Source organism: Paroedura picta, chromosome 18, assembly GCF_049243985.1.
Source record: "Paroedura picta isolate Pp20150507F chromosome 18, Ppicta_v3.0, whole genome shotgun sequence".
NCBI classification, from domain to species: domain Eukaryota; kingdom Metazoa; phylum Chordata; class Lepidosauria; order Squamata; family Gekkonidae; genus Paroedura; species Paroedura picta.
This window is the reverse complement of record NC_135386.1, coordinates 14,025,131-14,037,466: the sequence shown is the minus strand read 5'-3', so window position 1 is coordinate 14,037,466 and position 12,336 is coordinate 14,025,131. Positions and strand designations below refer to the sequence as shown.

Here is a 12,336-nt window from a genome sequence, read left to right as displayed (position 1 = left end):
GAAATGTAATAAATAATTTTCTCTGATATCTAGCTTATATTGTTCTCCATGTAGTTTAAACCCATTACTGTGCTGTTGTCTCCTCTGCTGCCAACAGGAACTGCTCTCTGCCCTCCTCCAAGAGACAACCTTTCAGATACTTAAGCAATCCTGTCCGCTCTCCACCTCCTCTTCTCCAGGCTGAACACTCCGAAGTCCCTCAGCCTGTCCTCACAGGGCTTGGTCCCCAGGCCCCGGATCATCCTCATCGCTCTCCTCTGAACCCTCTCAGTTTTGTCCATGTCCTTTTTGAAGGGAGGCCTCCAGAACTGCAGACAGGACTCCAGTGGGGTCTGACCAGTATACAGTGGGACACTACAATTTTGGACTCCCAGGTCTGAATCCCCTGGGCCAGCCCCACGCTCTTAGTGTACCCTCCTTCAGTTTGTTGGAATGATAAAATGGAGATGTAAGCTGCTTTGGGTTCCCACCGGGGAGAAATATGGGGTACAAATGAAGTAAGTGAGTGAGTGAGTGAGTGAGTGAGTGAGTGAGTGAGTGAGTGAATGAATGAATGAATGAATGAATGAATGAATGAATTCAATGGATGGTTCAGGGACAGTCTTTCCCTCCCTTCCTCGCCTTCATACAGAGTCCTCAAGAAGCCAAAATTATAAAAAAAATAAATCACTCTCCGCTGGCAAATTTCTGTCCATCATAAAAAGGATTTCTTCATGGAGGAATTCTACCAAAGAAGACATAGACTCAACTCTGGCTCCCTCCTTCCCTCTGTTCTTTCTACATCTAGAGGAGGGAGGAGGAATAAAATTCAAAAAACGTAACTTTGGCAATAAAATGCCAAGCCTGCCAAATGGACAGGATGGTGCCTTACGAGGAGCCGCCAGTTCAGCTCCCTGACCAATCAGATTGAAACAGGCACACGCCCCAAAACCTGAATGTTAAAACAAGCAATGCCGCTTACTTGTTCTCGTTGCTGCTGTCATAGCGTGGGGATGGATCATCGTCGCCTCCGTTAACGTCGTAGCTCGCACGGGGGTCCTGCAAGCAGAGGAGGGGATTGATGGGGACAAGTAGGGGGAAAACAGGAGGTGGCTCTCGTGACCAAAAGAGTCTCAAAGCGGAGTCTAGCTCCCTTAGCATGATAATGGCGATCACTGCAAGGAAGTCAAGAAGCTTCAAGTTGTTTCAGAGGGCCCAGCAACCAGCCGTGAGGCCCACAGAAAAGTCGCATCTACATTCTAAGCCTAGCCTACCTCACAGGGTTGTGGTCCAGCTAAAACATAGAAAATTTTTTTTCCTCATTGGGGGGAAAGTGGTCGTCAGTGGAGAAAAGGACGTCATTTCAGTTCCGCAAAATGAGTTTTGTGCCCTCTGGATACAACCTGGCCTCTTCCTGCAGTCTCCCCCTTCTTCTAAGGTTGCCAGCTGTGTTTGAGGACATTCATGGAGGTTGGGGGTTAAGCCAGGGGAGGGCAGGGGTTGGGGAGAAAGTTAAGCTGCAATGCAATGTCACAGAAGCTCCCGTCTTCTCCTCTGAAGTTTGGGGACCAGTTGTAATTCCCAGAGATCTTCCTGAAGGTTGGCAACCCTCTTCCCTCCTCCTATTTCCACATCGTCAAACGCCTTCACTTGGGGAAGAAGAAGCAAGATGACCACACCTAGTTTCCACAGGGGAGCCAATGACAACTCTAAAGGTGTGTGCAAGAGCATGAACAATTGTGGGCAGGAAGGCTGAAGGTGCATCGTCTTCCCTGCATGCCACGGTTGTGAACCCAAAATGCCTGGGGCACTAATTAAGAAACAGTGTGATGGCCATTACAGATCCTCTGCAGCAGTGGTTCTCAACCTTCCTAATGCCACGACCCTTTAATCCAGTTCCTCATGATGTGGGGACCCCCAACCATAAAATTATGCCAGTGTTCTTTCACAGAAATTAAACCAAAACTGACCAATGGTGTGAAGATCCATTGTTCATGATTGTACATAAATTGTTTTTTATCTGGAGTTTCGCAGTTCAGCTCTGCCTCTTGTCCCACCTGTGAAAGGGTCGTTTGACCCCCAAAGGGGTCCCGGCCCCCAGGTTGAGAACCACCGCTTTACAAAACTGAACTGTTAGACTTCGATGTTGTGAAAAGAGCCTGAAGAAGAATGTCATTCGAAACCAAAACAGTAACCCAGTAACTTCTCATTGGACCTAAGAATCCGGAAATTTAAAAAGCGTGCATGTAGGCTATCTTTGAATTATACTATTTGCCTACATGGACGGTTTATGCTTTGGTTCATATTTTTGTGAACCCCAAAGAGCCAGCAGCCAATGGAGAAGCCCAGAAGTCCCACTGCAAACCCTGATCCAAAGGCCTCAGGCCGTCCACCAAACACCCACAAAGACTTTGTCTTTCGTCAAAAGGCTGATCAAAGCAAACATCAAGGAGCTCCACCATTGGACTCACATAGTTTTGTATAAGATCAGGGTGCTGCTTCTCAATGCCGTCGTCGAGAATGGTGATCACAACGTCCCTGCCGGTGTAGCCTCTCCGCCAGGCCGCCAGCACATTCATCTCCGATCGGCAGTCGCTGTCGTTGTCTTCGCAGTGCTGTGGGCCAAAGGCAGCACAGAGATTTAGCTGGGAGCTTTGCCATGTCTTCTGCATTAAAGGCTAACAAACAATACCGCACGGCACAACTTAGGGGTCCAAAAGCCAAACTGGATTGGGAATGGATGAGACGGAATCGCCAAGGCTCCTTTCCTGAACAAATCTCATTCAAATGAGTAGCCGTGTTGCTCTGAAGTAGCACAGTAAAATCAGAGTCCAGTCGCACCTTTAAGACCAACCAAGATTTATTCAAGGCGTGAGTGTTCAAGTGCAAGCACTCGAAAGCTCACGCCTTGAATAAGTCTTGGTTGGTCTTATAATTTCATTCAGCCATTCCGTGTGCTCTGTTTTGTAAGACAGCCAATCCAAGCCTGGTTGCTAAAGCTGACACTTGGGTGTTGCTGTTTTAACCTCAGACCCTGTCTTTTAAAGCTCAGCATAACACAAGTCTGCTGGATCAGACCAGTTCAGCATCTGGTCTCTAGTTCAGCATCTGGTCTCCCACACGGGCCCAGCGATTCACCCTGGAGAACCAACAGAAGCTTGCTGGGTGACCTTGAGCCAGCCACCGTCTCTCGGTCTAGCCCACCTCATAGGGTGGTTGTGAAGATAATGGAGGAGAGGAATGGAAATGGGTGGCCATTTGGGAATAAATGAAGGAAATAAACAGGGACTGTCCCCAGTAAATCTTGCTTGTTGCCCTCTGTTGGCTGGACTCTTTGGGCTGATCTTGCATTGAGCAGGGGGTTGGGCTAGATGTCCTGTATGGCCCCTTCCAATTATATGATTCTATGGCTCATCTCAGGGCTTCTGGGATGGAGAATTCTGTTATCTTGCTCTATGGGTGGATTTGGGGAAAGTTATTTATAGCCCCAGACTGGTGCTGAGACCAGCTTGAGTGAGAATGAGAAAACCGGGAGGTCGAGGAAGCTGGAAAGGGATTTGCAAAGCAACATTTCCTGTATTTCGAGACACGCTGTTCTCCTGACGGCAGGGACGGGACACCAGGCCCCTTTCCCTCCCAAGGAAACAGCTTCTGAAAATCTAATCATGACGGCAAGACAAGGTGTGACTCACTCACTTGATCTCATCGGTTCTCCAAAGCTGAGCAAGATCAGCCCTGGTTAGTCAGAACACAGGAAGAGCCCTGCTGGATCACACCCATGGTCTCTCTGGTCCAGCATCCTGTCTCACCTGGTGGCCAACCCTTTCCTCTGGACAGCCAACAACAGGGCAGAGAGGCAGGGGCCATGTCTTGACGTTGCCTCCTGGCTCTGGGATTTACATGGTCCTGTTCTCTCCCTTGTCTCACTAGCTACAATTCTTTATTTACTTATTTCCTTTATACCTTACGACCCTGTGAGGTAAATCAGGCTGGCAGAGTTCCTGGCCAAAGTCACCCAGTGGACTTCCATGCCAGCGTGGGAAACCAGACGGGGGTCTCCCAGACCCTAGTCCATCAAACCTTACTAGCCACTCAATTAGCCAACTTTCTAATAAGCAGGTAGCCCAGTGTGACGGAATCACAGAGGGAAGGAGGGGAAGGGACTTTGCCTCTTTTCCCTCCCACATCAATTTAGACACATGAGTCCTTTATCCTGTTTTTCTGGTCTGCTGTGACCACCGTGATGGCAGGCACACAACATCCACACATGCATACACACAGGTGCACACAGCCAAGTGTATAGTTACCATGTACCACATTTCGGGCCAGAGAGGGTCACTGAAGGACAGAGACCGGTGGTCACTGCGGACGTGTCTTTTGGCTCTTCGCTTCACTTCTTGTTGCTGCAGCCATTTTACCTGGGGAGGGAGGGGGGAGAATATTAAAACGGTGTTTCTCAGGGGTTGAACGTGTTCGTCACCACCACACCCGAGGAAGGAATTTGCTTTAAAAATCCTGAGTTTCCGTATTCTAGAAGCAGCTTGCGGTAAGTAAATGCAAGGCCAACGAAACGCAAGAGCAGCCTTTTTCCTCCACTGTCAGCCATATAACCCAAACAGTGCTACAAAATTCAACCCCATCAGGCCTGCCAATCCACAGCAAGGATGTGAACCACAGAAAAGGAACCTCTCTGCTGCCTGGATGCAGCTGCCTGGCATCGGATCACAGTGGCCTCCCGAAAAGTCATTGATCTCTATTTCAGCCAAAGGAGATGCCAAAAGATTCTCCCCAAGAAGAGTCAGCTTGCTCAACAGAAAGCATTGGGGATGGGGGGGGGGTCAAATTTTGGCATGTCAATTTTAGGGGAAAGGGAGGTTTTGGTGGAGGGTTGTTTGTTTTTAATTTGTGATGGTTTCAATGGCTACTTCTAAACTGCCTTGAGGCAAGTCGAAGATCATCAAATAAAGGTTTTAATAACTATAAAACCGGCCCTACCAAGCCTTCACCAGGGGAGGAGACTTGTGGATCAAGGCTTGGTGGTGGCAAGGGCAGATTTAGCCGCTTCCCACACTGATCAAACCTACCCTCCCCAACCTTCCTCAATGGAAAATGCATGTACATAGGTTGTTTTTAAGCTCAGTAAGAGGAAGGAAGGAAGGAAGGAAGGAAGGAAGGAAGGAAGGAAGGAAGGAAGGAAGGAAGGAAGGAAGGAAGGAAGGAAGGAAGGAAGGAAGGAAGGAAGGAAGGAAGGCTCAGGAAAGGAAGGCTCAGGAAAGGGAGGGAGGGAGGGAGGAAGGCAGGCTCAGGAAAGGAAGGCTCAGGAAAGGAAGGAAGGAAGGAAGGAAGACTCAGGAAAGGAAGGAAGGAGAATAGGAGTCAGGGCAAAGAAAGGAAGGAAGGAAGGAAGGAAGGAAGGAAGGAAGGAAGGAAGGAAGGAAGGAAGGAAGGAAGGAAGGAAGGAAGGAAGGAAGGAAGGAAGGAAGGAAGGAAGGAAGGAAGGAAGGAAGGAAGGAAGGATAGGGAGTTACCACTCCCTATCACACAAATATTATTTAGGGTTTCAAAAAACCATTCAGTAAAACCTTATCAGCTCCTACCACAGAATTCAAACATCACATGCCACTTCTCTAAGTAATCGTCTGCTCTCCCCCAACCCAATTTTTTTCTGATTTTCCTTTTAGAACAGATCCTGGAACAAAGAATGAGCAATATAATTATAATTTATGAGTACGGTGGATGCCTGAACTCCATTTCAAGGACCAGCTGCCACATAAATGTAAACTCTGGAGACAAAAGGCTTCCGTGCATTATGACAGCAAGGGCCAAGGTAAGAAATCCTCGAGTGTTTCCCCGTGCTGTCAGATCACATTGACAGAACAGATGTTGTACAGCTGCAGAGAACCCCCCAACAGCACATTAACAAGATAAGTTGCACTATAAGAACACAAAAAGTAGCAGAGGGAAAAATGTTCATTCATTAAAAGCCAAACAAGATTATAATACAACGCCACTGAACAGAAGCAAATCTCACTACAAAAATTCATGGAGTTAATGTTCCCCCCCCCACACACACACATTCCTGGCCTCTAGGAGGACAATTTCTGTGGGCAAAAATAACTGTAAAATCTGGGATTAGTTTCCACAGTCAGAAGGGTCCCTGCGGGCACCTGTGGATCAGCAGCCGAAACTCAGCAAGGGAGAACTTTTCCTGGGCAAGGATTAGCGGAACATTTCCGTAATAACACACGGGAATCCCTGGATGAGGGAAGCCAGTTCCGACCTTCGCAAAGATTGTGCGTTTGGAGATTACCCATGAACAAGTCACGCCAGACGTTTAATGCGCTCCAGCAATTTGTGAAAAGCTGTTTAAAGGCGCGTAGCACATTTTCTCTCAAACCTTGGTGGTTTGGATTTGTGTGTGTGTGTGTGCTGGGCGTTACACACACTTGTGGGTCACGGTTACAATCAGCAACCTGGAAGAGGGCATGCAGAAGTGTATACGCTGTACTCACATAGACTGGTGTGGGTCATAGTGACCATGCCCCCCCCCCAGTTTTGTTCCTTCTGCACAATATTTATTTTTGTGTGCGGTGTTCCCCCACCCGGTCATGCAGAATCCAGGTAGGGGGTGCACAGCTGTCAACCACATACATTTGGTCTGGCATGGGCTTCATAAGACGGACTGAGTCAGCGACAGGGAGTTGTTCTTCTCTGCCTCAATGCTCTATCACGCGCCTTTGCAGTCTCTTCTCTGAAGCAGTCATGCCTGCCCAGAAGAGAGAGGAGGCCTGTGTATTTAATTGCATGCTACTATTTAACATGCTGATTGTTGGGCGATTTCCAGCACTGCTTAGACATTGTAATGTGCAGGTAGAGACAAGCACAACTGTCAGGTTGATCCTCATCACTGGGAAAAAAGACAGCGGATGCGCAAAGCCAAGTCATCCCGGAAATCAAAGCCAAGCGGCCAAGTTGTCTAGCCATTAAAATGGAGATGTCCTCATTCATGACCTAAGTCCAATAACAAATATTCTTCGGGACGCTCCACATGCTGTTGGTTTCCGACAAGGACGGCTTGCGAAACCAGCGTGCAAATCTGAGGGAATGTGTTTGTTTGGCTAGAGAATTTCTAGGCCACTGCTCTGTTCTGGTGACGGTTTAGGCGTGAACGCACAGAACAAACAGTGCGTTAGAAATCAAACTAATTACATTTCTTTCAGATTTCATTTCATGGCTCTCCTACCGCAAATTAAAGAATCTTTCTGAAAAACTGCCCTGTGTTTCCTTTCACACTTACTATGCCTACAAAAGTAGCAGATTATATAAACATAAAGTCAAACATTTCAATAGCTAAGGATACAGGTCATCAGACAGCAAAACACCAGCCATTATTCCAGGGGTGGCCAAACTGTGGCTCTCCAGATGTCCACGGACTACAATTCCCATGACCCCATCGGCTCATGGGAATTGTAGTCCGTGGACATCTGGAGAGCCACAGTTTGGCCACCCCTGCCTTGTACTACCCAAATGGCCAAAAGGTTCAATCTCTCTTGTTAAAAGGCCTTTAGCAACAATCTCAATTAACATTCTTAAAGGCGCCGTTTTCCATTAACAGAATATGAACAATGGGACCCAAGACGTACAAAACAGATCACAAAAGGAAATTGACTATTATTTTGTTACAGGCTTTTTAGAAAATTATAATATGTTGTACATTCGTATACCATAGCCACTGGTGAAGGTGCAGCAAGGGGCTCATTTTGGCTTGGGCTTGTTTGTTGATATTTGAATAAAGAAGATTGTACTGTGCAAGTTTTGCTTTGCCAGCTTGTTTTGTCATTTCACTGCCACAGGGCTATTTTTTTAAATTTATTTATATATCATTTGATTTATATATCGCCATTCTCAGGAATTCTGGCTCATGGTGGTTTAAACGGCTTTCCCTCCATCTTGGTGCCTGGATAGCAAATGCAAGCAAGGCCACATTTTAAAAATCTGCTCAGCCAATCAAATCACCAGTGACCAATCAAAAGCCTTGCTGAGCAAATCATCCGGGCCCACCTGCTTCCAAAATTCATTCCATGGGTGCCAGGACATGCCTTAGTGGAAGCTATAGGGCCAAAGGCACCACCCTGGAGATCCCTGCAGAAGCCCCTTTTTCAAGGGGAGGGGGGGCAGGGACAAATTACACAATTTGCTGCACAATTTGCTTCAATTAACAAATATTACATAGATAATCTGTTCCACTTAATGTGTCTGGTAAGGCCTTGGAGGAGGAGCTGGTCTCATGGTTTAAGTGCCACTCAGCGCTTGACACCCACTCAGAGCAGCTGTCCCACCCCTGAGTACCTCCTCCTCCAACCGGCCAGCCAATCGCCTTCCATCCCCCACCCTTGACCACCCCCTCCTCTTTATACTTCCCTCTGAGGCTCGGAGGCTTCCCTGCTGCATGAGAGCTGTCCCTGTCGGTGAATTCCCTAACAGCTGCCTGAAGCCTTTCCAGGTCCTGGGGGAGGGGGAGGGGGAGGCCGTCCAGAGTTCTTCCACCCCACACCCCAAACTTAGCGCCCGTTGTATTCCTGAATGAAACGGGCTTGGCTCCTAGTTTGCTAAATAACAATGGTGACAATACACCAAGTATCTGCCAACAATGATTAGATTTATCAACATATGGCTCCCAGCCAGCTACAAAACCCACACAACTTACAAAACCACAATCCAGCAAATCACGGCAGTGCATGGAAGTATCAGCTGAGGACGGACCAAGCTGTATGCTTTACTGGTAATCTAACTGGGAGCTTAAACAAAATCTCAACATCTGAATTTGTATTTATTATATTTATTCTAATAACTCTGATTGCATTACAGCTGCCTGAGCGATGAAGACACCACATTGCAACCTAACTTACACAATCCCAATGAACTGGAAGAACCAGTCAGGATGACGAACAGAAGTTTACGTTGCCCTGGCATTCTGGAGTCCAAATATTTCACAATTTGATCCCTTCTCCCTGCTCATCAAGGAAGTCTAGCTAAATTGAAAAGGACAATGTTGAAAGGGGGGGGGGGGGAAGCACCTGATCTACTGGTTTTGTTGGCAGAGAATCAACCGGGTTCTGGGAATCTCTGGAACGGGATGCAAATGTCTAGGAATGTGCAATTTCAGAGACGGCCAAGAGGATTTCAACTACAGCTATGGAGAATCTCAGCTGCACTCGGTTGGGCGGAGGTTTTACTTTGCAAAACAACAGAGTCACAAGGAACGTCTAATATGGTGTGGCAGTTATCTTGGGGACACGGGTTCAAATCCCCACTCTGCCATGGGAAATTGCTGGATGTCCAGACACATGCACTCAGCCTCACCTACCTTCCAGGGCTGTGGTGAAGAGAAAACAGAGGGAAAGAGAACAATGTCAGCCACACTAGGCTCCTCTTAGGGAGAAAGGTGGGGCATAAATGAAGGACATTTTCTGAAAGTAATCTCCTGATCTTTGCTGTTTGCCAGTGTCGTGGTTAAGAGCAGCGGCTTCTAATCTGGACAGCCGGGTTTGATTGCCCACTCCTCTGCATGCAGTCAGCTGGGTGACCTTGGGCTAGTCACAGTCATGTTAGAGCTATTCTCAAAGAGCTCTCTCAGCCCCACCTCCCTCACAGGTGGGGAGAGGAAGGGAAGTAAGCCACTGAGGAGTGGAAAGTAGGGTATAAAAAACTCCTCCTCAGCCAGGCTAACCTTCTTGCATTTTCACACATATTTACTAAAATGCCATTCTGGAGATTTCTTAGATGTTGGGATTATCTGCTTACACCAAGGAGGAGTCCAAGGACTCTGGCTCCTAGCCTGTGTCAATTGAGTTAACCATTGGATTCATAACCCGCCCAGAATATGGGTTTCGGTTCTCTGTTTATAAATCGAATTTAAGCTGTTGTTTATTTGGAACTTTGTGAGCCAAGTTGGGCCCCTCCCGGCAGGGTAATAAATTACCCAAATAAACATTAAAACAAACAAAAAGGAAGGTAAGTACCAACAAATGGCAAAGACAAGATAACACCCAAATGCAGCACAGCTAAGTCTGCCAACTTTTAATCAACACAGCTAGGTACACACAAACTAAATAAGTGACTGACCCTATTTTCCCATGGATGTTTGTTTTGCTTGCATCAAAATATGCTAATTCAAAACACGGGCCTTTCCACTGTGGATACAGATTCATAATTTCCCCCTGCGCACAAATGTTTATTCAGTCCCCCTAAGAGCCAGAAAATTAATTAAAACATGGACCCTGACCAGTTGATCACATTTTCCTAGAAAGGAGTGACACGTTCAGATATTTGCGTTCTGTTTATTTGTGTTCTGTCCCCGCCCTCCTCTCGTTATCTACTGTGTTGACACAACAGTTAGGTTGCATACCAGCATGCTCTCAACAGCTTATTAAAAGTCAAGCGAACTCGTTCAAATTTTTCAATGGGAAAACACGTTCAACTTCAGAGCTTTTTAGGGGGTGAGGGTGGCATCACAGTACATCAAAGAAAGCCGGCTTGTCAAGATGAATGGGCCAAAAGTCCATTTCATTATTGTACCAGTAAGCCTAAACAGGTTTCATAGAATCATGGTGTTGGAAGGGGTCTTCAAGGCCATCGAGTCCAACCCCCTGCACAATGCAGGACACTCACAACCAACTGACCACCCACAGTGACCCCAATTTCATGCCCAAGGGATCCCTGCCACACTAAACATCTCCAGAATCCAGCCTGGCCTGGAGGAAATCCACCTACCATCCCTCGGGGGAGATCAGCAATTCCCAGGCCAAGCCAGAGCCCAAAGGTGGATAAACACCCTATTTAAGAGTAAACCCTGGGTCATATTTAACAACGGTTAATGTTATGGGTGCTATTACCCTTCACGGCTGTTAAGGTCAGTAGCAGATGGATGGGGAGAATGCACATGGGGGTGGGGGTGGGGGGAAAGGCATGTGCAGTGGCAGAGTCTGCCAAAAGGATTTCATCTCCAGCAACTGCACAGGCCAGGGAGGAGAAACAACAGAATTAAATGTTATGGCAACCGTTTAATAGCTGCGAAGCGACACAGTCAAGATTCGGTAATGAATTATTTCCTAACGCTTCCCTTTCTTGTTCCTCCAGCCCAGCATTACATCAAGCCAAGCACTGGTGGAATTTTTATAAGCCCTCGATCAAGTGTCTTGAGACCAAGATTCAAGGTAAACCTGCCATGTGGACAACCCTTTCTAATTGTCCGTGGCAATTTTTTTGTTTTCTAAAGAAGTCCCTCAAGGCAACATACAGTCCGGAGAGGAAATTTGCATTCCGCTGCCCCCAGAAAGTTCTTTTGCAGAAAATGAGCTTCGCTACAAGGTCACTTTATTGTGCAGTAGCGTATTCAGGAAAATACAAGACGGGGCAAGTTATAAAAACAGGAATCGCCTAGCCGACGTCAGCAACTGGAAATCTGAAGGCACATTGTGCAACCCAAATTCTGCAGGCTATTATGTCGATTCTTAGGAAAACCCTTGCCATGATGTTAAATTATTATATGCTCAGGGAGAAGCTCCCCTGAAGGCCATTGATCTCGGTGTATTTTGCATACAAAGACATGCTACGTCCCTCAAAGGTGGGGGCTTTCTGAACCTATCGATGCTAGGATGGGAGTAGGGTTGCCAATCTCCAGGTGGGGCCTGAAGTGCTCCCAGAATTACAAATGGTTTCAAGATTACAAAGACCCTGGAGGAAAAGGCAGCTTTGGAGGACGGACTCGATGGTATTATACCACACTGAGGCCCCTTCCCACACCAAGCCCTGCCCCCTAAGGCTCCACCCCCAAACACAAGGTTAAATGGGACCGCACACATACCAAGAAAGCTTGTTCAGAGCTTGCCAAAAAATGGAACCAGCCCTGTGGTCAAGACCTTGTTCACATGTTCATGGGTTCACATGCTCACCTGTTCTCATGCTCTTGCCATAGGATGTGTTCGTAACCTCTTTTTGCCCTGCCTTATTTGTGTAGTATTCTTTGACAGCTTGGAAGCCTAGGGCCTCTCTCATATATCTCCTGGGAGTGTTTTATTGCTTTGACCTTGCTAGCCTGATATATCTCTTGAGAATGCTCAGCTGCTACTTGGGCTTTTGCATGGGACACACTGTTTGTGCCTGGCTTTTCATCCACCTCGCCTATTTTCAAATTGGGGGAGGGGGTGTGGAGAACACACATAGTCCTATTGCTAGTTTTGCTTTTCAGTTTTAGCAAGGAAACGCCTTACCCTCTGTTCGCCATCGTCTCCAATAAAGAGATTTTCTTCATCTGCGAATCTGTTTACTGAAAATTCGACAGAGGCTTGGCAGTGG

At 47.1% G+C, this 12,336-nt stretch overlaps 1 protein-coding gene across 1 annotated transcript in view; it reads right to left on the bottom strand.

Moving 5' to 3' along the window:
* The window catches only part of PCSK6 (proprotein convertase subtilisin/kexin type 6), a 91,899-nt gene that overhangs the window by 59,923 nt on the left and 19,640 nt on the right, over positions 1 to 12,336 (bottom strand). The window contains exons 3-5 of the mRNA XM_077317465.1: positions 4,287 to 4,397; positions 2,451 to 2,594; positions 962 to 1,038 (exon numbers count right to left, since the gene is read on the bottom strand). Coding sequence (XP_077173580.1) covers positions 962 to 1,038; positions 2,451 to 2,594; positions 4,287 to 4,397 — 332 coding nt within the window. The remainder of the gene's footprint in view (positions 1 to 961; positions 1,039 to 2,450; positions 2,595 to 4,286; positions 4,398 to 12,336) is intronic.